Here is a 27,986-nt window from a genome sequence, read left to right on the forward strand (position 1 = left end):
AACAATACCTCCTCCCTCAAACTACTCAAGATAGTTAAGTCCCAGGCAGACTGTGGAGAGCTAAAAAAGGATCTCTCAAAATGGCAACAAAATGGCAGATGAAATTAAATGTTGATAAATGCAAAGTAATGCACATTGAAAAACATAATCCCAACTATATATATCAAATGATGGGGTCTAAATTAGCTGCTACCACTTAAGAAAGAGATTGTGGAGTCATTGTGGATAGTTCTCTGAAAACATCCACTCAGTGTGCAGCGGCAGTCAAAAAAGCAAACAGAACTTTGGGAATCATTAAGAAAGGGATAGATAAGATGACAGAAAATATCATATTGCCTCTATATAAATCCATGGTACGCCCACATCTTGAATACCGCATGCAGATGTGGTCACCCCATCTCAAAAAAGATATATTAGAACTGGAAAAGGTTCGGAAAAGGGCAACAAAAATTATTAGGGGTACAGAACAGCTTCCATATGAGGAGAGATTAATAAGACTGGGACTTTGCAGTGGTGAGGCAGGTTGGGCTAATGGTTTGTGAGATAAAACTGCCAGGGAGGAGAAAGGAAATCAAGATCTATCACATGAATCTTCTCAAACCTTGGAAGACATGGGAGGCCCTGATGATAACTCCCCATCTTCCAGAACCTGAATTAGGACCCCAACTACTCAGCAGCCAAGAACTGACAACAGTATAGGAGGGTGAGGGCTCTCCCCTGGGCAAAGAAAGCAGCTCCACCAATTGATTAAGAACTTTGCAATTGTATTCTCCATCCACACAGGGAGAATGCAGTTGGTTCAACACCATCTGGAGACCAACCTGGGCCAGCTGGTCAGGAAGAATGCTAGGTCATTGCCATGGATGATGTGGGATATAGTCTGAGGGGAAGTACGGGTGATGTGGATATGGGAGTAATTGTCCCATCCAACAGTGAATGGACAAGCTCCATAATTCTCGTTCCCAAACTGGACAATTCAGTTCTGCACTGACTTTAGAAAGGTTAATGCCATCTCGAAATTCAACACTTACCCAATACCAAGCGTAGATGAGTTACTGGAGCAGCTGAGACCAGAGAAATACCTGAGCACTACTGACTTAACAAAAAAGTACTGGGAGATTCCTTTATCCCCTTCTTTGCAAGAGAAAACAGCTTTCTACATCCCTTTTGGGCACTTCCAGTTCAAGACTATTCCTTTCAATTTCCTTGGAGCTGCCATGACTTTCCAAAGGCTTATGAATAGGATCCTCAGGCCCCACCATCAGTATGCTGTGGCCTACACAGACAGCATCATTGTCTATAGTCCTACCTGGGAAGACCACCTACTGCACCTAAAGGCGATGCTAAAAGCCCTATGGGATGCGGGGCTTACAGCCAACCCAGTAAAATGTAAGTTAGCCATAAATGATGTAGCCTACTTGGATACTGCATAGGAGGTGGTCTGATGAAACCAGTGGTCAACAAGATACAGGCCCTAGCAGTATGTTCCATTCCCAAGACAAATAGGCATGTAAGGTGTTTTCTCGGCCTGGTCAGTTATTACTGGAGGTTTATACCTGGTTTTGCCTCAATTGCGGCCACCCTTACAGACTTAAAAGGCAACAACACAAAAAGATCCAATGGGATGAGAAATGCAAAGTCAGTTTTAATGAGCTGAAAACACAACTGTGCCAGGCACACCCATGTTCTTCAACCTTGATTTCTCCTGGGAGTTCATGCTGTGCATGGGAAGCCTCAGATATCAAGCTCAGCACTATATGTTGGATCATATTAAAGAAGTTCTGTATTAAAATCACAAATGAGTTTGATTCCCCATAGTTTAAATTCCAGGGTATTACTGATCAAGAGGTCTCTTGGTTTTTGGTACTGTTTCTCTCCCTCTATGTGTGAAACTTGCAAGCTGCTAAATTGTGTTAGTACATTCTAAGACAGAGTCTGTTCTCAAAGCAATTTTTTGTAACAACAACTACTCACACAGAGAGAGACTCAAAGCAATACTTTGTAACAACAGAAACAGCATCCAGAGACTCCCCACCCTTTTGTTGTATTCATCTCGCTTTGTTAACAATTGTGATTAAAATAGAGTTAGAGGATGTATGTGGATGGATGCTTGGTGTGGATAATAACTGAATGATCAGGGAGGTGGCAGCCTAAGAATCCAGTGTCCATCGGCTGAAGAAGGCGTCAAGTGGAAATAACCAGAGGACCCGCGGAGGGCAGACTGGAATCCACCCAACAGCCTCAAGAACCAACAAACAAGATAATATCTGGCAGCACGGAGCCGTCAGGAATGTGCCATCTGCTGATTGATTCAGCAACAGCATGATGAAGCAATTCCCATAGACTGGCATAGGAAGAAATTCCTATAAAAATGAACTCTAGAAAGTGAGAACTTTGGTGTCTGATTCTGCAAACCAACTTCCAGGAGCATCAGATGAGCATCTGACAAGGCCCTGCTCCCTCCTCATGTCCAGGCCACCTGGCCAGTGGCTTGGCATGAGCAATTCTAAGGCTGGTAAGTATGATAACAACCTTGCAGAACCTGTGTGTGTATGAATGAATGTGTGAATAAATATGAAATTGAATGGAATGTCATAGCGATAACTAACTGCTTACTATGATTCTTTCTGTATTCACAATAAATGTGGCATTTTGCCTTTTCCCCTTTAATAAGATCCTGCTGGTTTTTATTTTATTGGTATAACATATACTCTTGCAAAACGTTGAAGGAGAAGAACACCCAGTCCTATTCCTGAGTAGGAAGATCTTTCCCAGAGAAAAGGCTTACTCCATTCTTGAAAAGGAGGCATTGGCGATTAATGGACCATGTTTTCCTTTGGGTATTGTCTGAGAGGGAAGCCCCTCTCTCTGGTCACAGAACATGCCCCCCTACATTGGATTCACACCATGAAAGACAAAAAAACCCACATATAATGAGATGGTAACTTGTGCTACAACCCTACAGTTTCAGAGTACAGCACTAGGTAGGAAGGGACCATAACACCGATTTCTTTTCATGGGAGATCGGGGATGGTAACAAACTGCCCCAGTATGGCTTCTTCAGGTTGAGAGGTGAGGTACGTAAAGGGACATAGCCTCATACTGACATTGAGGACACTATTGAGCGCCTATGGGCCTGTCCAGCACTAATAAGGTGCACCTTCAAGGCTTGTTCTGCCTGGAGAACAGGGAGCTTAAAAGGGAAAACCTATCACAGGAAGGGGCAGTGAACAAGGAGAAGGCTGCCCTGCCTCAGACAGTGAGACAGGCCCACGGAGAAGAGACAGCAACAAGCCGCACTGCTCCCAAAGCTGGACAATCCAGCCTCAGAGCAACACGCCTCATGAGGAGTGGCTGGAGGTGGACCTTGTGTAGATTAAGCCCAAAGGGCTGACCCAGGAAGACTGCCTGAATTGTTTTGCCTTGCGTCTGTTTGATTTCCCATGTGGTCCCCTCTCCCACAGGGTACAAAAGAGGGGGAGAGGACTTTTCTTTTGTTTGCTCCAAGAACCTCTTGGGCATCTGCTGGAAAGGGGGAGAGTACAAGAACCTGCAGTGGGGTCTAGAGGGGACTTGTAGGGACCCTTTCCCCCCACAACTCCCCAAAACACAAAAACAAACAAAAACAGATAATACTTTTGTTTATGACATAAAGCTTGATATTTTACCTTGTCCCTCCCAAATTTATTTTTCCCTGTCTGTCTTTTAGCTTAGAAATATGACTATTGTCAAGTCTTCTCCTCCCTGGTTTTGCTGGCTGTGTCACTGGAAGGCTAGAGAACTGGAATAGATGCTTTCTCTATCCTTAATTGAAGAAGTAGGGTGTTGAATCTTTAACAGTGATCTTTTCCCCCAACCATTTATCCAGTGTTTGGAATAAATAGGTGTTTTAAAAAACAAACAAAAAATAAAAAGTCTTTAACACACACACAGCCTGACCAAATATTGCTTCTTTTCTTAATTGCTCAAATTTCACATCCTTGGTATGTCTGATGTAACAATCCTCAGAAATTTCCAGACATCCATGGAGTTTTCATGGTGAAAGGTGATACACTACACTGGAATGTACAGGTAAAAATAAGCAGGAACTTTTCACCTCCCCAAAATGTTGAGGCCTTTTTTAAACATCTTAAAGAAACAAATAAGACATCTTCCCTCCCTCCTCCCCACACACACTTTTTAAAAAAAATTTGCAAATCTCCTTTTTAGTTTATTGTCCTTTTGTGTTTGTATATGTGAAAATGGAATAATCTCTTTTGCTTTGCTGTGTTGTACAATAGAAACATTTTAAGTATAGTATGGTGCCATAATATTATACTTTAATTGTATCACAGAATATTAATTTTTTCATGAAAGCTAAAATCTATTTACCTTCCTTCCCCTACAGTGTATAAACTTTGTTTTATTCCACACCTTAAAATTATTGACTTTCATCACAATTTAAGCTATTAACGTCAACTGTTTCACAATTCCTAAAAGAAACTTCTAACATGTTTCTCTATATTTAACCACACAGAGGTTCCTGAAAGGCAGTGTTAGCTGCAATTTCATTTTATTCAATTCCATAGAAGTGCATCCATAAGTCAACTGTCCCCAGGGATTTCAAAATGACCTTCTTCTCAAGGATTTCATTTGCTTCCCTCTCCCCTCCAGGCGAGGAGTTAAAAAAACACCACCACAATTCACAACCAAGCACGGTAGGTATTTGGTCCATTGTGCACTAGACATGACACAATGCCACATAATGCGATGAAGTTTTTTCATAGCCAATAGCTAACTTCTCATAAGTGAACCAGCAAAGTATTGTTTACTTGCTGCCAAATGAAATAAAACTCCAGTGACAAACATCTTTCTTTCCCTTTTGAATTTCATCTATTTTTCTTCTTACAGACACAATACGCAGCAAATAACATCCTGTAAGTCACTCTGTTTACATCATGATACACAATAGGTTAAATTAAAAATGAAGTTGCTTTTTCAGTGCAATTTTACTTCACCCATAACAGAACAAAAGCATCTGAAATTTAGTATCTTTTACAATCTGAAGCTGCCTTTTCCCAAGTTGTGCTACCTTCAGAAGGGATGGATGCCCTTTGCTGGGCGATGGTGGCCTTAGAAGCAGTCTATCATGGCAGCATACCATGGTTATTCTAAACCCTCCTTGAGGTATGCCTGATGCAGCTGCAACTTACTTACCAGGGGCTTGCCCCTATGGAGTCATCACCTACATCAAGGTAACTTCCCATAAACCCAAACTGAAAGATAGGACAAATAGGATAGAAAGCCTTGTTTAAAACACAGAATGGCATTCTTCTGTATAGCTTAGAATCAATCCAGAGGCCTTCTGTGACAAATGATTAAAAAAGAGAATTTTCAAAAGCTTTTACAGGGTAAATGTTGTGAATTTACATTTAATGGAAAACAGAAAATGTGCAACAATATCACAAAAAGTGTATAAAAGGAAACTAACTGTGTGTGAAAAGTATATGTTTATTTGACATAGTCATTTTTTGGAATCAGTATAGTACCACAATAAGTATCTTTATTTTTTTAGCATGCCCCGTGTTGAAGGACACAATATAAATTTTGGATTCCACATGTGACAAAAACATCCCCAGTTCGCACTGAGATTGTTAGTTACACATGTCAGGGATGCAACTATGGAACAAAAACGATGCCACTTGATATCTTGTATCTAACCAACCTAGCGAGATTCCGCATTCTAAAAATTAGCAACAAAGCTTCGGCGAGCAATAATTGCTGAAGGATTTGATGACCAATTTCAAAGAAAGAGAACGCTCACAGATTTCTCAAACTATCTGTGACTAAATCAAAAACAGAAGAAAGAAAATGAAGTGTTTTGAGTTATGTGCCTAGCTCTAATCACATGTGTTAGGCTAAATTCTGTGAGATACCTTGGTGCTATTTACATTGATTTCACATGAGATGCACCTATGAAAAGGAGAGCAGAATGCATCCTGTTATCTGATTTATATAAGTAACCGCAAATAATGGGCAAAATCCAGACTAGTGGTATGTGCAACTCCACTGCAGTCAGTGGAATTACACCCACTTATACCAAGTTCGAATTGATCCCAGGGAAGTCAAATACACAAACATTACTATTGGCCATGAGGAAATGTTGCCGTTATCTTAATCCCAACTGCTACTCAAGAGCAATATCAATGATTAATTGATTGGCCTAGGGGGAAAATGTGTACAAGAGAACACAAATAAATCAATGTGTGAAACACTATGCAATGTAATATATACCTGGGATCGATCATATTACTGCTCACTCTGATAGGCCTGCAACTGAGAAATAGTCCTGCTCACAAGAGGTCACCAGCAGGGCAAATTGGGTGCTTAACAAAAGAAATTTTCATCGTTTTATGCATACCCTATTTCTCCTGGGGAGGGCAAAAGAGATGGGTGAGGGATAGAAAGAATCACGAAAATGAAAAGAAAAATAGTTTTGATAAATAAAGGGTAAGTGAGAGAAAGACACAGTCTGTTTCATAAGCAATAAGTGATGCAGCAAAGAGGCTAAGTTGTAGGAAAGACATGATTCAGTGATCATGCATGGAGGCTACGTTACACTGGCCTGTCTGTCTGGCAGGAACATGGCCCCAGATTGAATTCTCAAGACCCTTCTGTAACAGCAAAGTACGTCCTTTCTGAAACCTGACCCCCCTTTCTCCAGTTCCTCTCACACTACAGAGTCAGTGGGTATTTAAGTGAAGTTATTGAAATCAGGGAAGTTATCTCAAAACAGAAGTGTTATTCTGGCAAAATATTCAGCATTATTTTAATGTCTGTCTGATAAATTTATTGGTTGGTCTTAAAATAAATGGGCAATTACATTTTAAAAATGAAAACAGGATTGATTAAAGAACATGGCGGTGTCCCTAGAGCTTGGATTTATTTTATAGAAATTTAGAGACATAGCAAAATAATTACTATTGTGACGATGTAGGTTGGATTTAAGGAAGAATTGACATTGTTTATTTAAGAAAATGAAGAATATAACTTCCATTGTTCCTATTAGAGATGGTAGTGATTAAAATGTCGTGAAATAAGGTATGTCTTCACTAGCAACGTTAAAGCGCTGCCGTGTGGCTATGTAGTCACAGCACCACACAGTTGTGGCTGTAAAAAAAACCACTCCCACGAGGGGAGCAGCTCCCAGTGCTGGTGCACTGTCTACACTGGCACATGACAGCGCTGAAACTTGCAGCACTCAGGGGGGTGTTTTTTCACACCCCTGAGGGAGAAAGTTGCAGCTCTGTAAATTGGCAGTGTAGACAAGGCCATAAAATGAAATGACAAAACCCTCTGTGATAGTGCTAAGCAACAGGCAATGGATTTTTGCTGAGAGGAGGAGTTTACTGAGCTTGTGCACAAAAGTCGAAAGAGGTCTGGATATTGCTGGGGACGGAGAACTCTGCATGCAGCAGAATGGAGAGCAAACACGTAGGCATGTTTCAACTGCAGAACAGAAAGATTCCATAAGAATAAAAACAGCCTTTGATGAACCTCTAGAGCAGGGATTCTCAACCATTTTCTTTCTGAGCACCCCCCCCCCCATGCTATAAAAATTCCATGGCCCACCAGGGCCACAACAGTTTTTCTGCATATCCAGTAAAAGCCAGGGCTGTCATTTGAGGGTAGCAAGCAAGTCAATTGCCTGGGGCCCCACAAAACTAAGTTGCTCGGTCTTTGGCTTCAGCCCCAGGCGGCAGGGCTTGGGCTTTAACTTCATCCCCAGGCAGCAGGGCTCTGGCTTCAGCTTTCTGCCCTGGGCCCCAGAGAGTCTAACGCCGGCCCTGCTCTCTGGTTTATTTTGGCAGCTCTCCTAAAACCTGCTCATGACCCCTCAGGGGACCACGTACCTCTGGTCGAGAGCCGCTACTCTAGAGAAATGGCAGGGAGAAATTTTTTGCACTCCAACCAGGTCAGTTTTTCAGGGAAAACCTCTTCCAACTGATTTCCAGATTGCCACAGACTGTTAAGAGAAATGCTAACTGTGCATTTCAAATAGAAGTGCCACAAATGAGCAAGACTCTACTGCTTAAGGAGGTGTTAGGGTGACAAGAGGTGTTTTGGGAGTTGAATTTCAGGGATGAGTTCAATATAAGGCCAGGATGAAAGATTAGATTTGACTGTTGAATAGACAGAGAATATAAAGTGCAGGCAGAGTCCTCAGAGGTTTAACCTAAGCATGAAGAAGACAACAATTTCAAGGATATGAGGGTAGAGTTAGATTAAGTGGGGGATTCTAGAGGTACAGAGGTGCTTTGAGAGAAACTGTGAGGATGACTGTCATTGAGCACTTGGAAATGAGAGAGGCAGGCTTGACTGAGAAGACAGGGGGACTCATGTATTTGCCTGATTAAGAAGCATGATGATATTACATTTCGTGTGCTCTTTAATTTTTGGACATGATGCTCAACTGTCAGACTCAGTTTTTCATCTGACCCTAAACTGCTGTTGGAATAACCTCATCAGAGAATTTTACATAGCAAAACAACTAACCTGTAAGACCCCTTCTTTTTCAGCAGATTGCAGCAAAGTGGAGTGAAAAAACTAAAAGCTCTTGTTGTTACTCTTTCCGGAAAAGAATCTTGTCTCTCATTAAAATTTCAGATGAAGTGAATGAGTGTTAAAGTCAGCAAAGACTGTTTTGGAAGCACTGACTGAGGGCTTGACTGGGGATAACAAGGAGTTTACATATTAATTAAATAGGGAGAGTTGTCACTCTCAATAAATGGGCATTTCTATCTTCTTTTCTGAAATGGTTTTCCAGTTTGGGCCTTGCATGCAGTGTGTATTAATGAGGACAGGAATATGGAGATATTGAATTGCAAAAGTGTATAAGCACCATTATGATATACAATGGAAAGGGAGTGTTATCTCATGTCCTTATGCAGAAAAGGAAGGGACTATGCCCTCTAGATGGCATTATGAACCTGCATATTTCAGATTTTAATGGCTCAGAATGTCAGGCACACTATTTACCCTTCCACCTATGTAGGAAATTTGTGTACGTAAGTCAAAAAGATCAGATGGCCCCTTTTGGTCTCTATGGGATGGAGACAGCTGCTCTCTGTTAAAATGCAGAAAGGTTGCTGTCCTGGGAGAAAGCCACTTTCCTGGCCATTTGATTAGTACTCCAGGTGCAAGGAGGTGAAGAAAGGATGCTCCAAAATCTCAGGACAGAAATGACTGAGGATCTCCAAGACACCATCTGGGCAGATTCATTAAGGGTAACCAGACTTGATAGCGTGCCAAGGATGGATGAGATGAGATATCAAAGCACGAGAACAAACATAAATATAACAAATCTCAGGCATTACGAAAAATGGGGGGAAATGTCTGCAAAAATAGTTGTCTTTTTCTGTAAAAATCAAACTCTTCCTTCTACATGCTGTTTAATACCATTGCAAATCTTAATCAGGCAAATATATACTGACATAAAATATACATATATTTTGTGGCTTTTTTTGGTTTTACTGTTCAATTGAAAGCAGGTATTTGTTGCATAATACATGCTTGATTTATTCATTCTATTTATGTTTTTACACATATTATTGAAATTATAACTAATCTTAAAGTCTGCAAGTACCACACTGACATGTTAAACTGACTTTTAAAAATTAGAATAAATATTTAGGTTTTAACTGCTGTGGACCAACAAAGAACTTTATAAAACAAGGATACTGAAACAACGATCTTCTGATTATGCAAATATGTGCATGTGTGTGTATATATGTGTGTGTGTGTGTACTCCCCCACCACCCCAAATACTGGGGTCAAGAACCTCAGTTGACCTAAGTCAGCTAAGGATCTGGGCCAGCTGGGCCAGATCTGGGATGTGGGTGTCTAGTTTGTGGTGTTCTGCAAGTTTAACAAAAAGAAAATCATTATATCATTTTTTAAAGTTGTGTTACTCTCCTAACCTCATTCATGTTTCATCATCTTCCAAAGCCCATAGAAGAAAATGAATTGAGAGAAATTATTTTTGCTATGTGAGAATCAAATACCTTGCAACTCTAACTGCTAAAGTAAATTAATGGGATTTCCTCTGCAGCCAACAAAGAATGCTGATGGCATATGGGATTTTCCTATTTAGATCAATTTGACATGAATTCCAGCTACTTACTATTTTAAGTCTATGAACTATTTATTATTGGAGACTTGCTTCATTGGATCACAAAAAGCATTGCATTAGTATGTAAATTAGAAATGTAGGGCCTGATCCTGCAAAACCTCTCTCAGACAAAAAGCCCTTGCTCCATAAGAAGTCCCTTGCAGACTCACTTAACCAATGACAGGTTTCAGAGTAACAGCCGTGTTAGTTTGTATTCACAAAAAGAAAAGGAGTACTTGTGGCACCTTAGAGACTAACCAATTTATTTGAGCATAAGCTGTAGCTCATGAAAGCTTATGCTCAAATAAATTGGTTAGTCTCTAAGGTGCCACAAGTACTCCTTTTCTTTTCACTTAACCAATGGTTTGCAGAATCAATTTCAGAATTTATCTAATAGAAATTATATATACATAAAAAAATTATTACGACTTACTATTTTAAAATTACAAATAAGAGAGTGGTACAGTAAGTGAAAGCACAGAGCTTTGTTTGGCAAAATTTTGTCTCATTTGAATAGGATACTGCATTTTCAATTTTTTTGCATTTTTGATTGTTAAGAAGCTAAGTTACATTACTTACTGATGATATGCAGTGAGGTATTGTACACAGTGTGATCCAATGATACTTAAAGTGATTAACAATGGAATTATAAAAGTCTTTTAAACACTTAAGCAAAAGCACTTGAGATTCAAAATATGAGATTATTTACAACCCAGCAAGGATTCATGGGGTGGAATATGAAATAGTTGTTATGGAAGGCCTGCAAAATGGAAGCCTTTATATTTAGTTATAAACTATTATATTTAGTTGTGTTGCAGACAATACAGAAAATGTTAATCTCTGTTCTCCAAGTTTTTCTGTAAATTCAGTAACTCAACACATTGTTTAGGAGATCCTCAAGTTCAAATACAGTTTCCATTGTTTGTCTGCATTATAACAAGCTAAAACATTAGTAGAAAAATAAAAATAATATTTTTAAAAAGGACATTTAGTGCACATAAAAGGAGCTGAACTGACAGCACTGAAAAATCAAACCCCATGTCAATCTACCTTGAGTAGACATAAATAGGTAACAGTGTAGGTTATCTGCCTTATCAATGAGCCTTAACCTGACCTGGACAGTGTTATGTTTGTAGTAAGAGCATGCAAGAATCTGAAACCAAACCAGCAAGTGAACAAAAACGCTATTAAAAACTATATTAATTGCATGAGAAGGTTGAACAAGGAGAATTCTGGCTTATGCAAAAATGATCTCCCATCTTGGTGAAGGAAGGGAGTGCAGTCACAGGCCACAGTGCATAATGGGACGTGAAGTCAACCTGGAGAGTCCGACCTATAGTGAAGAGTGGGAGCATGAGTCACCTGAACTACAAGTACCCTGAGAAACTATGGCAGCATTTTGGAATTTAAATATTTTGAAATTTTAAAATTTGGCACTCAATTTATCTATCAAAATTTTCATTTAGTCAAAACCCCTCCAATTTTTCATCAAAAACAGTTTCAGCAAAAATTTTCTACCAGCCCTCAAGAGCATACCTAAGGCGGTAGCATGTGTTACATGCCAATTCAATCCTTGACTTCTTTTCTGAGTGTAGCAATAAAGGAGCTATTTAGTACTAATTGTGCTTGATAAAGCCATTTGTAGATATGAACGTTTCTTTACCAGAAGCCCGACTGATATCGATTGACTGTTGAACAGTCTGTTAAGTGTAACATTCAGCTATCCAGCACAGATTGCATTCAGCAGTGACCTAGAGGTGAAGGGATTTACCTATTACTATTATTAACCTATTATATCCCCCAAACTCCCAACATCCCAACTGAAAATAATTGCACTCAATTTAAAACTGTAAGAAAAATAAATTGAGATACTGTATACAGCATTACTTTTTCCAGATATCAAGAAATCTGGAGATCATGAAAATGCCACTAAGTATGGACATGGTTTTCATTAAATTTCTTATGCTCTTCAGGGGAGCAAAATAATTTTAATCTGATTAAAATGTCAGTTCTTTCTAAAACAATTTTAAGGTGTAAATATTTAGGACACAGATGCATGTTTAGTCCAAACTCATTACAAGGAGTCTGCCGGGAGAAAGGAAGTGTTTTCAATGGTGTGCATATTTGGCGGTGTGCAGTTTCATTTTAACAGCATTTATTATCCTTAAATATGGCTTTATGATAGCTTTGTATTGTTAAGTACATTTTCAATGCCATACGGGGCATTTCCATCACTCATTCTTATTCCCCCCACTTTTTAATATTTAACACTTTTTAAAAAGCTCTTGTAACAGGAAAGGGGTTTAATTTAAAAATCTGAAGCAAAAAAAATACATATCCATAGACAGATGTATGTCCCCACGTCACCTTCCACCAGGTGATGGCTATTTATGCGTATTTATATTAAGACACTGTTCCATTTGAGGGGAAGGCTGTGCGGTGGACTGTGCACCTCCAGCCAGTCCCAAAGATGAGCACAATGGTTTCAGCAGTGATAGGGGAGTGAAACCCAAGTAGTTCCTCCTGTATCCAGAGGGGAGGGGCAGGACTATCTTCATCACCTTTAGGGAGACTAATGTCCACACTAGACATTCTTTGCCTTTGCATGCCAAGAGCCCTGGCTTCTCTGCAGGACTACAAAAAGGGAAGATGCTGGATAGAAAAGATCTTGTACCTTCTCCATGTCATTTTCTAGCCTTATATACTGAAATATACTTTATTAACTTTGAATGTAGCCAATATGTTCATGTCACAGGTTCACCAGAGCCAAGGGACTCACAAGGAAGAGCCCTATAATTTTACAGCAGTCAACTGATGTTCAGCTCAAGGTGGACACCTCAGTTTTATATTCCACAGCATAAAACAATCTTTCATTGACTCAATCAGAAACATGCGGAGTTAGCCAATGACGAGACTGGGCTTCGGGGTTAAGAGAGGTGTAGATCCTTCCTCCCCTAACTTCACCTAGAACCGTCCCTGGGAGGAAGCATCCAACCCTTTTTACATCACCTGTTGGGCTCTGATTGGCTTTTTGTCTGCTCCCAACCTTTCTAGCCACCAAAGAACTATTCTCATTGGTACTGCCTGCAGCTGACCCTGGGTGACCTCTCTATGCAGCTCTTGGAGATCTAAACTCACTTCTTTTTTCTCTAAAAGGAAATCTTCCTTGGACAAGGTGCATCAAGGCAGTGGGACTTCCAGTAAGGGGCAGTAAACCTTGGTATACACCATCACAGTCCAACAGATATTTTCAGTAGTCCAGGTTCTTTCAAGTGAATATATAACCTTTATTCACATTCTATTTACATTTTCATACTTTTAGTAAGAAAATAATAATACTTTTAATACTTAGTTTTCAGTAACTAAAATAACTGACATGTAGTTCTTGTAATGGTTATGTAATCTAGCAGTTTTATCCATTAATTAATTTGGTGTGTGTGGGGGTGGGGGAATAGATTTTGAAATGGATTAGCCATAATGGTATCAATTACAGTAGATTTTTTATTTGAAAACTTGCTTAAATCCTGAGAAGTAAAAGTTTATCATCATTATTACAAGCAAACAACATTGTAGTTTGGAGACAGCATGCTGTCTTCAATGTAAGGGCAACAAACTGGAGAGTTTGTGAAATCCATGGTATGTGAAAATGTTGGTTAAATATCAGGCATTGGTCCACATTATGGAATTTGGACTCATTCAGCCACCCCCCGCCCCATGACTGTAAGGGATCTGGTTCTTCCACATGGCTCAGAATTGAATGGTAAAATCTCCTTGGGAGAAGAAGGTTTGACAGTAAAGGGGTCAGATAATTTGGATTAACTAGCTTGACCTACGGTGACTAATTAGATAATAAATCTGGTCATGTGAGTGAGAAAAATGTATTGAACAAAACATGAACCTGTTCAGTGTTTTCATCAATCTGACAAAAGCATTTGATACAGTCAATAGAGAAGGATTATGGATGATCCTCAGCAAACTTGGTTGCCCACCAAAACTGGTAAAGATCATTTGTTTATTTCATGAGGGGATGCAAGGTCAGATACTTTTTAATGGAGATCTCACTGACTCCTTTCCCATTTCAAATGGAGTCAAACAAGGCTGTGTCCTTGCCTCTGTACTCTTCAACCTCTTCTTCACCCAAGTTCTCAACCATGCTACAGATGGGCTCAAGAGAGGCACATACATCAGACACAGACACGACAGCTCAGTCTTCAATCTTACAAGGATTAAAGCAAAAACAAAAGTAACAGAACTACTAATAAGAGAAGCGCTCTTTGCGGATGATTGTGCCCTCCTAGCACACATAGAGGGAACTCCCCAGTGCATCCTAGATCGCTTTGTTGAAGCATCAAAATTGTTTGACGTTTCAATCAACCTGGAGAAAACTGTGGTGTTGCACCAACCATCTTCACCGCTCTGTGCCCTATTCCCGGGCACCTCCATGAGTGGAATCCAGCTAAAGCAAGTTGGCAGTTTTACCTATCTCAGCAGCAACATCTCCCATGATGGATCTCTTGACAAAGAGATCACAAACAGGATACAGAAAGCTTCTCAGTCATTAGGAAAGTTACATAACAAAGTCCTGAAATCCCATAACAATAACCCTCTCAGCAAAAATAAAACTTTCTAATGCTCTTGTGCTCACATCTTTTCTCTACGGCTGTGAGACCTGGATACCATACAAATGGCATATCAAACAGCTAGAGGCCTTCCATATGTGGTCTCTGTGTACCATTATGGGGATCCGCTGGCAGGACAAAATTACCATCCTGGAGGTTCTCCAAAAGTCAAATGCCATAAGCTACGCTGGGCTGAACACATCATTGGGATGCCTGAACATCGACTCCCCAGAAAAATTTTCTATGGAGAATTGGCACAAGGACACTGAAACCAAGTCCACCCCAGATAGTGCTACAAGGACAGCATCAAGGACAGTACATACTTTGGTGCAATAAAACCAGATGATCTTGAGAAAGCTGCATTAAATAGATCAGCATGGCAACACACAACACTCAGAGCTTTTCAAGCCTTTGAAGAGGACAGCAATAATCAATTGTTAGCTGCAAGGAAAAAGCGTCATACTACTGCTATAGCTACCAAGATGCTCACCAATGACTTTCTCTGCCCGATCTGCTCATGAGCATGTGTGTCACGCTTTGGACTTCAGAGTCACTCCAGAATCCACAAAAAGAGGGAGAGCATGAAAATGTCATCGTTGAACCGACAGACTACACACACACGAGTGGCCAGGGAATTGGGGAGAGAGGCTGTTTATGGATGAATCAAATTAAAAAAGTGGTGACTGAAGGGGGACTATTTGCTGTAGATTATTTTTAGGCAATTTAGTGATTATGTCACAATTTTAAGTAATGGGATTAAACTTTCTTGTAGGCAACAACTGCAGATGAAGCAGTTCACTTCTAGTATGTAAGAAGTTTCTTCTCCTTGTTACTAAAGGGATTTTAGACTCCTTGATGCTTGACACTTTCATGGGTGAAAAACTTCTATCTTCTAACAAACAAAAAATTTATTCAATATACATCATAATCCATATGGAAATATCTGTTAAAAAAGGAAGCCCAGAATCTATAAACTGCAACGTTAAAGATTAAAATGAAGTTGCTTTCTCTTTGAAATTTCAGTTCACCCAAAGGAAATAAGTGTCTTCATAAACACTGTCTCTCTCAGCTATTTGGTTATCAAATAGTCTCTCTCCATAGAGTAATAAAAGCATAATATAGGAAGTATTTGACATACTTCCTCATTTGTTTAATGGTGATGATATGGGGGAAATTACCCTTTTAATACACTGGAACATTTAGCTTATGATCCTAAGTGAACCTTATCCCATAAGCTCAATTTATTAAAACAAAATACATTTTCCCATGATAAATTGCAAAGAGTGAGAGTGAAAAACACTATAATTAGAATCAAGGGGAAGGCTTTTTGTGACTCTTCTCTTCTCAAATAGAAACTAAGTCTACTATAGTTCAGTTTACTGAAACTTTCATTGAGTTTCACTCACCCGCGAGCAATGAGATTTTCACACATGAATTAGGCCTTTCATTGGAAAACTTCAAGATCACAATTTTATGCTACCTCAGTCGCTTGCTGTTTTGGTGCAAGAAAGCAAGGCTGACAGCAGCCTACAGTCACCAATTTCCCCAGCTCGTGGAACTGATGCAAACTGCAGAATTTAGGCGCTTGAGGCAGAAGGGCTGGTTGCCTGCTATCTAGGTATGTAACAACCTGTAGGAATCACTGATTGGTTACCAATATCCATCTTAACTGGAAGTTATGTTGTACATTTAATACAGAATGTGGGTTAGAGGTAGAAAAAAATAAAATGGTGGCTTTGGGAATGAACTGACTTTCATTCAGGGGCAGGGCCAAGTAGTAGTATTTATTATTTGTATTACAGTAGCCCCTTCAAGCTCCAGCTTCCAACATTCTAGGCACTCTACAGACACACAGAAAGAGGCAGCTCCTGCCCTGAACAACTTACAGTCTAAGTAGACAAGACAGAAACAGGATGTATTACCATCTGTCACAGAGCCTCAACAGGCATATTAGTTTGTAAGTATCACACTCCGGATGGTTAGATGAAAAATCAAAGCCCCATTTTATTTATTTTTTCCTTGCCCGTTTTGGAGATGAATCATAGAATATCAGGGTTGGAAGGGACCTCAGGAGGTCATCTAGTCCAACCCCCTGCTCAAAGCAGGGCCAATCCCCAATTAAATCATCCCAGCCAGGGCTTCGTCAAGCCTGACCTTAAAAACTTATAAGGAAGGAGATTCTACCACCTCCCTAGGTAACGCATTCCAGTGTTTCACCACCCTCCTAGTGAAAGAGTTTTTCCTAATATCCAACCTAAACCTCCCCCACTGCAACTTGAGACCATTACTCCTTGTCCTGTCCTCTTCCACCACTGAGAATAGTCTAGAACCATCCTCTCTGGAACCACCTCTCAGGTAGTTGAAAGCAGCTATCAAATCCCCCCTCATTCTTCTCTTCTGCAGACTAAACAATCCCAGTTCCCTCAGCCTCTCCTCATAAGTCATGTGTTCCAGACCCCTAATCATTTTTGTTGCCCTTCGCTGGACTCTCTCCAATTTATCCACATCCTTCTTGTAGTGTGGGGCCCAAAACTGGACACAGTACTCCAGATGAGGCCTCATCAATGTCGAATAGAGGGGGACGATCACGTCCCTCGATCTGCTTGCTATGCCCCTACTTATACATCCCAAAATGCCATTGGCCTTCTTGGCAACAAGGGCACACTGCTGACTCATATCCAGCTTCTCGTCCACTGTCACCCCTAGGTCCTTTTCCGCAGAACTGCTGCCTCGCCATTCGGTCCCTAGTCTGTAGCTGTGCATTGGGTTCTTCCGTCCTAAGTGCAGGACCCTGCACTTATCCTTATTGAACCTCATCAGATTTCTTTTGGCCAAGACAACAGACAAACAAACAAAACACATAAAGGGGCTATCAATATTAATAGCTAGAATAGCCAAGTCTAAGACAGTACTTAGTAACTAGTCTCCCATCTCCTCTCTGACCTTTGTCTCCTCTTAGCCAATATGCACCATTTTCAGGTACCTTAATGAGATAATCCACTGAACTATAAGTCTCTATTTTCCCAATTGTGATCCTTGTGTCCCAGTGGTTCCCTGATTTGTGTTTCTGGGTCAAATCTGTAAAATGAATCCTGAGGAAAGAAAGCCAGCAAGCCAAACCCAGGCACCCTCTCCCCAAGGTACTTGACTGCCCTCTCACATCCCCGTTCTTTACAGATGAAGAATTGAAGCACTGAGAAATTAAATTACTTGTACAAGATACAGGAGGTCTGTAGCTGAGCTGGGAACTGAACCCGGATTTTCTGAGTCTCAATCCAACCCCTAACCACAACCTCATTCCTCTTCAAGGAAATGTGAGGACCCAGAGCCTAGTGCATGAAAGAAGGCCATCACACACAATGATTTGAGTATTTTACAGAAACCTTTTAATAAAATCTATGTTTACTGTTTTAAAAAAAATTGTCTTTCATTCAGCATCCTTTGGTTTATTCCCTCAGGCTAACACCATTTGACAGAAAGGTTGCTTTCTTCCTGACTGCTTAGTCAAAAGCAAATGGTTTTTAGAGAGTTGCAATGAGAAAACTTAAAAAAAAAAAAAAAAAAAAAAAGGGACAGAACACTTAATACCGTCAGACCTAATTATTTCATGCTGAATTCTCCACAATGTGTAAATGTCTGTCTATCGGACAGATTTTAATAAGCCTTTAAAAGCTGACACAGTATTTATCACTGATTTGTTAATTTAATTTTTTTAAATCAAAATGACTATTGCTTTTAGGGCTAGATTAGGGACCGAGCCCTGTGTAGCGTAGTGAAGAGCTGCACCATTCCGGGAGGACCACCAAAGAGATTGTACTTTGGACAGATAGGAACACTCCCTCCCAGGTGATCCCTGTATACACAGGAAGAGTGAAAAAACTGCTCTATTCACATATCACCCCACCCCTCCCCACTCCATCCACAGGCTGGTATAGAGGGGACAGAGCTATGAACTAGACTGTCCCCTGCCCCTTTTTGGGGGACTTTCTCTTTGGTCAGGGGAGGTTGTGAGAAGCAAGCAGTCCTAGGGTTCCCCAGAGCAAAGGAATTGCTACTGTAGGAAGCCTTTCCTTGCTGCATAGTTGGAACAGAAACTTCTTGCTTGATGGGTAGGCCAAGCCCTCACAAGACTAAGACCTTTTTGGTATTCCTGCATGGCCAGGGAAGATATACTTGCTAAATAAAGCCTCAAAGGACTTAAAGTGAACACAAAAGTGAAATTCACAAGTAATCCAAGTGATTCAGTAGTAATACATAATGAGAATCCTTTGCTGCTCTTTAGCATTTTATGTGGGGTTGTTAGCACTGTCTGTTATTAAGGTTGCCTGAGACTTCCAGTGATAAGACCTAGTTTTCAGTTGCTCTTCACTTTGCCAAACTAACTTTCTGGGCTGAAGTGTGCTTTTTGTCATCCCTGTAAAATTTCACCCAAATCTGGCCAAGTTAGAAGCCCTTTGAAAATCACAGTTTAGATTTTGGTCAGTAGAGACATGATAGTACTTTGCAGCTAAATTCCCCCAAAATTCCATCGACACTGGGCATGGCCCATGCTTGGGGTTAAGCAGGATTTTCCCTGCAATTGCAATTTAGAGATGCTGCGAGCCAGGGCCAGGCACCAAAACTGACAGCAGGAAGCTTCTCTCCCCTGTGCTTTCAGTGTGACCCTTCAGCTAGGCCCAGGAAGCATGGAGAAGGAAGCTGCTTTATTTGAATGGGGAGAGGACAATAGCTGGATGTGAGGAGAGTGGGACAAGTAGATTGGGTCAAAGAGCCGGAGAGGATGTGGGACTGAAGGCTGGTGGTGGGGAGAGGGAAACTGGGCCTGGGAGTTAGAGTTAGAGTAGGGGGGAGACTGGGACTGGCTGGGCAAGGAGACTGGAACTGGGAGTTAGGGAGGCTAACAGGGTTCATGACTGGGACTGCCTACATAAAGAAATTCAGACTTAGAATCAGTGAGGCAGTGGAGAAGTAGTCAGGGGTTCTGTTGAAATAAACAGTATGTGATCATGTAATTAGAGACTGTATCTTAATGCATACACACCAGGGAGTCAAATTAAGGTTGCAAAGGCAACCTTAATTCTGGCATTTCCTAACTTCTGAGTGTTTGACTTTTCAGCCTTTTTCACATAGTCTGTGTAATATGTAGCTATACTGGGGGTTGATGCATTTTCAAAACATACTATGTTGTGCAGGTTTTCCTGACTGCCTTTAAAAATCTCTCTCTCCAATCACTCTTGTGCTGAAAGCAGACATGAAAATGAAAACCAACCAAAGAGTTGCACTATTCTCCTTACATCATTAATCTTTTATCTTTTTCAGAAGTCCACATACACAATGAATTTACCAGTGGAATCACTTTTGCTTCGTAAGAGCTATAAGGTGTTTGATCATAACCGCTGGAGTAAATTAAGTGGATTTCATGAGCAGCCAACTAAGAATGCTGATGCTACAAGGGAGTTTTGATATCCAAGAGATCACAATTTTATATCAATTCCTATAGAGTGGGATATAATAGATTTTGAACCATTTGTTATTTGTCATCTGTTTCATTTGATTACAAATGTGTGGTATTTATAGGCTTGGAAAGATTCAATTTAAATCATGACTCATCAGTAAATGTCAATTTCACCTGACACACAAAGTGAGGGAAAAAATGTCCACTGAAAGCAGTCAGTGAGTGCAGCCTCCCCAACACTTAGCAGCTTCAAGGATCTGGTATCACAGGACCTCAGCCACGCAGGACGCCCGTTTCCCTGCTGTCATGGCCCTGCTGACTCATTCACTGGCCAAGAATGGGGGGGTTACCATGGGCTGGAGATGTTCAGCAGTGAGGTGGCTTCCCCGTCCTCGTCATGTGCCTGATCGCAGCCTCCCACACACAAAAAGGCCTGAGATCTTTGTTTGTTTGAGCTTCAACCTCCTAGCTGTGAGAACTGAAGACTTTATGGGTAAAATTCTATAATTTACACTTTTGAATTAGGCTTGTACAAATAAATAAAGCTTTAACTTTTTTAATCTCAACATCTACTACCATTAAATAATTATTGCCTGCCACCTTCATGCACCTAAGAAAATTAAAATAATTAAAAATAAAAACATGCTTAAAATTCATATTCTCCATCACAATTAGAAAATAATAAAAATTGAATTCTGCCACACCTAAGAGTATTTATCAGTCAGTACGTTGGAAAGAGAATTGCTATGACTGATAAAGGATGTAGAAAGATCATCATTAAAAGGGCAAATGAGGGAATACTAAACTTTGTCAAAGGGCACAGAACACCTCATCGGGGAAAAAAAATTTTTCAGTAGGCTGACAGTAAAAACACTTTACTAAATTGCTCTTCATTGTTCACTGAGAAACCATCTATACTAAGATGCAGTGTGGTGGTTTATTTGGCAAAGTACTCAACAGTTAATGAGAAAAATAGTGCTAAAAACAACTGCACTGTTAAAGTCATTTTCTCCCTTTTAACAATGTATTACTTGAGAATAAAATGTATTACTGTTTTTACTCTAGAATGGATACTGTGCAACATTCAGTTCAGCATCAGTTTGTACTAGCTTCATCATATTTGCCATTTTTGCACCAGACTATTCGTGCAGAAATCTATTACTTGCCTCCCAGCTAATGCGGTGATGTTCAGTATTCCAAATACTATTAGCATCCAAAGAATTCTCTTCCTGTTATGGAGCTAGAACATAAGATTATTTTTTCCTATATAGGTAGCATAAAAATATAAGCTGAATAACCCGTTGGTATGCTTCTTTGGGGCTAGGGTTTTGATAGTGGGTAACTCCTCTGCTTTAGTCTGCTGTTCCTCAAAGACATTTAGTATATAGCAAAACCTTTTTTTTTTTCTACTAGATCAAATTCTTCCCTAGATTAATGATAAATATATTACTGTCTTTAGTGCAGGGACAGCACACTCCAGCAATAGGATGATGAGGAAGGGCTCGGAAGAGAAAGGAAGGACTCTGTGTACCCTGGAAAAGGAGTACTTGTGGCACCTTAGAGACTAACAAATTTATCTGAGCATAAGCTTTCGTGAGCTACAGCTCACTTCACGAAAGCTTATGCTCAAATAATTGATTAGTCTCTAAGGTGCCACAAGTCCTCCTTTTCTTTTTGCGAATACAGACTAACACGGCTGCTACTCTGAAACCTGTGTACCCTGGGAATCTCTTAGGTGTTGAAATTGTATATTTGGCTAAATATGTGAAAACTTTCTTGATGCAAATGATCTCTTCTCTTAAAATATGTGCTGAATTCGTGAGTCAGTGTCAAATATTCATAGAACGAACATGTGTGTGGGGGAGGAGGGAAGCGTGATGAGGAGTATAAATCCCACACTAGAGTGGAAAGGGTTAAAGAGCAGTTCTGGGCCGCGGTAACTCTGCACTCCCTCTTTTCCCCAAACCTACAGAGCATGCTCCAGCTGGAGGAAGGACTTTAAAGGGAGCCAGACAACTCAGATGGGGGAACAGGAGAGATCTACCCTGAGTGCTCCAGTCCAAAGCTGCCACAAAAGCCTCTGCTGGGGAGGAAAGGACTATCAGGTGTCTCTAGCCAGGCTGAAGGTTCAGTTACCCCTTTCCCCCCTTTGCTATAGTAAGTTGGACTTTGAGACTGTAGAAGGGGGTGGATAGTAGGAAGTGGTCGAAGGAGGCAGTCTTGAGGCAAACCCTGGTGCCTGACTTTGTTTTCCTCTCATAGGGCCCAGAGTAAGAGCTCAGTGGAGTGGAAAGGTCCAGGCTCCTTTATCAAATGCCCTCGTCACACAGGGATATAACTGTCACTTCCACCCCTCCCAGAAGTAAGAAGAAGATGGAGATGCTGAAAGCCTCATGGGAAGGACCATCCATCTGCAGGGGCCAGGAGATAAACTGAGGATCCTCTCCTGTCAGAAGGACATGGGACCCTCTATAGTTTGTTGAACGCTGCTGCCCCAAAAGGGGGGACGAGCTAAAGTGGTGACCCAGCTAGAGGACTGAGTTGATACACACCAAAAGGCAGGTCAGCCCAGTTCTGGAGGAGTTGCTGACAGGAAGCACCAGAGACAGGGAGGGGGAAATTGAGGGCCCAATGACCTAACTACTAGATGATGCCACCGGTAAGCCCAGCTCCCGGCAGTACATACATACATGTGTACATACATATTTACACAGACATAAATTAGCAATATTTGTGAAAATATTTATATACTGAAAATATTTTTAAATCACACACGTATGATATATTTCTGCCAACTTTTAAAATTAAATTTCAACTGGGGGCCAACAATTTTGACTAGGATTTTTAAGAGTTGGTGTTATGACTAGGATGGCTTCCAAAGGAAGTAATACAGTTGGGCAGATACACAAGGCTTGAAAAGACATTACAAGTCTGTGATACAAAATTATTTATAATCAGATGCTTTATTTCAGCTTTTATTAGTTTGATGAGACTAGGTGCATCTTGCAAATTCCCATCTCAAACTGTGTCCAAGATTATCTGCTCTTATTTTACTACCTGGTATACATATACATATGTCTACACATACATATGTCTACGTAAAAGGATAAAAGGACACAAATCAGATATTAGAAATGGCAACATACAAAAACCTGTAGGAGAACACTTCAACTTTCCTGGACACACAATAGCAGATTTAAAGGTAGCCATCCTGCAGCAAAAAAACTTCAGGACCAGACTTCAAAGAGAAACTGCTGAGTTTCACAAAAAGAAAATGAGGACTTGTGGCACCTTAGAGACTAACCAATTTGCAAATTTGACACCCTCAGCTCAGGATCAAACAAAGACTGTGAATGGCTAGCCAACTACAAAAGCAGTTCTCCTCCCTTGGTGTTCACACCTCAACTGCTACAAGAGGGCCTCATCCTCCCTGATTGATCTAACCTCGTTATCCCTAGCCTGATTCTTGCTTGTATATTTACACCTGCCTCTGGTGTAATATACACTCCATCCATCCGACGAAGTGGGTATTTACCCACAAAAACTTATGCTCCAATACATCTGTTAGTCTATAAGGTGCCACAGGACTCTTTGCCGCTTTTACAGATCCAGACTAACACGGCAACCCCTCTGATACATATACTTAGTATCTCTGTCTATTGTATTAATCTATAAGGCTATTTTAAAGTACCAGTTCTATTTGAAATGAGTGTTGAGGGCCTTTATGTTCCTTATATTTGGAAATGCATCCCTATTCGGGAAAGTCCTTGGGCAGAGCCACTGGAACTTAACCACTTAAGCAAGTGCTTTCCTGAATGGAGGCCTTAGTCCTAATTCTCTACTACAAGTAACAAGCAGTTTTGTTTAGAACAATGTATCCTGCTCACAAAGGAAGTAGGAAATGATATTACTTCCACACAACCCAAACGATATACTTTACTAACAGAAATGTTATACATGCAATTAATTTAATCAAAAGTAAGTATTAAGACTTGGAAAGAGAAATAACTGAGAAAAAAATTAAGTGTTTTGGATAGTTGGTGAATGGAAATACTCTCTAGCATATAAATAGTGTGCTTACAGCAGTGTTTACACTTAGGGGTTTACCATGGTTTTTAAATCACAGACTGAATGTGACATGTGTCCCATTGTGCTGGGGTTCATTGCATGATATGCTATGTTACATCTAACTATATATTACATTATTTCTTGATGCCTTCTTCTGATATTAATGTATGCTAATACCAGCAATCCACTACTTGTAGAGATAAATATATAATGAAAATATTTTCTTGTAACAATTTGTTTCCCCCAAAAAATACTACTGCTAAAAACATGCACTGGGCCAACAAATAATTTTTAAAAAGGAATCAGCTCCTCCAAATGGTCTTCCATTGATCAAAGGCTGGTCAAAACATTTCCAACAAAACTGTCTCAGTGAAAAATTGAGTTTCCAATGAAATAACATTTTTCATTAAAAGAGTCTGCTTTCTGCAGAAAATTTTGAATTTTCATCTTAAACACTTCGGCCAAAATTGCAAACTTTTCAGCCAAAAACATTTGGGTTTTGGCTGGCTGAAAATTTTCCAGTTCCAGTTTTTCCAAATCTATCCAGAGGAGGAAAAAATTTCCAAACAGCTCTGCATTGGTCACCATACAGTGGGCCAAATCTTGCTGTCAGTTACCTCCATGCAAATGCTAATGATAGCACAATGTGGTCCTGAGACATTCATGAGTTTTATTCACGAGTTTTGCTTAAAGGCATAATCTTAATGCACAACACTGCACAGATGGATGGACTAACTTTCATATGTGCTTTATTAGACTTGTTAATTTTATGAATCATGTCTGATAATTGTAATAATTTGAATACTCAAGATGAAGGAATCTGCTAATTGCTTTACTGTGGATTTAATGTCAAATACCCATTTTCTGTTTTTTTAAATACATTAATGAAATACTAAGATTAATTACTCTCAGAATACTAAAGGATGAGAACTGCTAATTGCAAGTAACTGAGAAAATGTATGTCTCTTGATTAATAAACCAAAGAGCTTTCACCCTTTGACATAAAAATTTATACCCTCCAAGAAAAAACAAGGGCAAGGATATATACCATTAAACCAACACACAATTAACAACACTTTGTTTTAATTATCTTTGCGCGCAATTAATGTTGGCCCTGCAGTTCATTTTTCTTCTTTGACTGCTCATTAGACTATTTATGTAGATTAATTCTTGAAGTATTGGCATTTGCTAATACATGGTTTTTTACAAGCTACTGCACAAAACTGACATCAGTGAGGAAACCTATTGACTGACCTCCCAGAGACAGAGTCTGTCTGTCCATAATGTTATGTTTTCTTCTTTCTAGGCAGTTTGCCATAATTGATAAAAGGTTATGACTTTATTGAATGACTTCTTATCAGCTGAAAGGCCATAAAGGACTGAAACAGTCATGTAGATTGACTAAAAACAAGGCCAAGGGAGCTCAAATTATGCATATTTGGAAAAAGAAATGTACAAGTAACCTCAACTCACTCAACATCAATGATAAAATTAAAACTGAATAAGAGCTTTTGTTTATTTCAAGTTCTAAAGACCTAGGTAAAATGCTTACACATTATGAAGCAATTGTTCTATGTAGGATTAGTGAGAATTAACATTTAATATGTTTATTTTAGTGATATTTGTGTGGGTCTTTAAAAGGAAAATATATTTACAGACAATTATAAAGACCTCGTATCATTTTAGGTGAGGCCTGTGCTTAGATCTGAACACACCTACCACTTTTTGTTTTCTTTTTGGTTTACAAAATCTTCCAGGACACTAATATTGAATTTGATTTTTAATTGAATTGGAGTACAAACCAAGTGATTATGAAGCAGAAGGAGAATTTTCCTGTTTGCTTAAACCAGAAATCTATAGCCCTAGTGACTGAATCTTTATTCCTTGTTTTTCTCAATCTTTACTCAGGCAAAACTCCTGCTGAGATCACTAGAAAGCATTTTTATACGGTACTGCTGAACCACTATATAAAAACCTGAACAGACTACAATGAACTGAGCACCGAATAAGAACTTCAGAATTTGATTCTATGTTGGTCCAGTCTTTGGTTCTGATCCTTGATGTTATTACGGCATACTTAAGTACATACACATTGAACTCAGTGCAGTTACTCAGGTGCATTCTCCCTGGGGGTCTGTTAAGGACTGTGAGATTTTCCACAATAAGTACACCAAATACTGCAACTTCAGCAGTAAACACCAGAGTGAAGTAATGCCATTTTTATGATAGTTATTAAATCACACGATTTAAAAAATTAACACTTGAAACAAAGTCAGAATGACACAAGTTTTATCAGATAGTGTCAGTGGGTGTCATTGAGCCTATAGCTTGAACTGAATTAAAATTATTTATGAAGTACTTTTTAAGGATAAATGATCCTTGACATTAAAGAGAGTTGTTCCAAGATGGAACTTTTTGCTCATCCTTGATAAATGAATCATGATAAAAAATACAGTTACATGAGTCTAAGTGAACTGAGAAAGACAGGATTTATACCACACTGATTCAGTACCACTACAAGAAGTGGTATACTTTTATGTGTAAAGTTATTTTATTTCTTACCTCCAGAGCTTTCAATCGTTCTACTAGCAATTTTGTCTTTTCTTTTTCCTCTTCAGTACTGCTACTTTCACTTCTTGAATCTTCGTCTACTGCCATATGAATGTGTTCCATAGTTTCTTTGCATTTTCTGTCCTCTTCTGACAGTTTTTCCTAAAACGATTAAGAATTTTTTTCATTACACACAAGAGTAGATGAAATTAACTATGTAACAATAAATGCCTAGGAATCTCCTTTGAGAGAGAATGTGGGTGAAGTGATATCTTTTATTGGACCAACTTCTGTTGGTGAAAGAGACAAGCTTGCGACCTACACAGAGCTCTTCTTCAGGTCTTCTCAAAAGCTACCTCTTTCACAGAAGACCCGAAGAAGAGCTTTATGTAGCTCAAAAGCTTGTATCTTTCACCAAAAGAATATGGTCCAATAAAATATATTAGCTCACCTACCTTGTTTCTCTAATATCCTGGGACCAACACGGCTACAACAACATTGCAAACAACATAGGAATCTCCTTTGCACATGCGAAAAAAAGAACATGTACCTTGTTTGTGATCACAGGACTCATGAAGATTCTGCTGAACATATTATGGCCTCAGTCTCACAAAAGGGTGTGCATGGGTGAACCTTTATATCCTTCCTGAATTCCCAGTGAATTTAATGGGATTCTGTGCAGGTGTAAGAGTCTGTCTTTTGCAGGTTAGAGACCTGGATTATCATTAACAAAACAACTTTTGCATTTTCTTTAAAAGTTGTTGCAACAAAAACTTGGCTTCCAATACAAGTGCTCTGCCACTGACATAAAAAGACAGTTTACCTTGGGACAACCAACATAGAGACTTATACTTAATATATGACATCCTTCTTCATCTAGCGCTTATTCATGAACTATCATTTAGTAGGCTCAGAACCTATTATGTGACTACTACTTGGATATTGATTTCAGCGCAGGATATAAACTAATGTATAACTAGAGATAACCAAAGTAACAAGAAGTTTTCAAAAGTTTCTTTTGAAAATAAGTGAGGCTTAGGCTCCGAAGTGACAAAGGAGCTTTTTAAAATTTTGTTCATAATCCAGAAATTTTGCATTCAATTAACTTAACTTGATACATGTGTTTTGCGGTTATAGCTTTTGA

At 39.6% G+C, this 27,986-nt stretch overlaps 1 protein-coding gene across 1 annotated transcript in view; it reads right to left on the reverse strand.

Moving 5' to 3' along the window:
* The window catches only part of NCKAP5 (NCK associated protein 5), a 568,803-nt gene that overhangs the window by 160,755 nt on the left and 380,062 nt on the right, over positions 1-27,986 (reverse strand). Inside the window, exon 8 of the mRNA XM_084643960.1 lies at positions 26,855-27,004. Within this exon, the coding sequence (XP_084500086.1) occupies positions 26,855-27,004 (150 nt within the window). The remainder of the gene's footprint in view (positions 1-26,854; positions 27,005-27,986) is intronic.

This window comes from Lepidochelys olivacea (genome assembly GCF_965140295.1).
Source record: "Lepidochelys olivacea isolate rLepOli2 genome assembly, chromosome: 11".
In the NCBI taxonomy this organism is placed as follows: domain Eukaryota; kingdom Metazoa; phylum Chordata; order Testudines; family Cheloniidae; genus Lepidochelys; species Lepidochelys olivacea.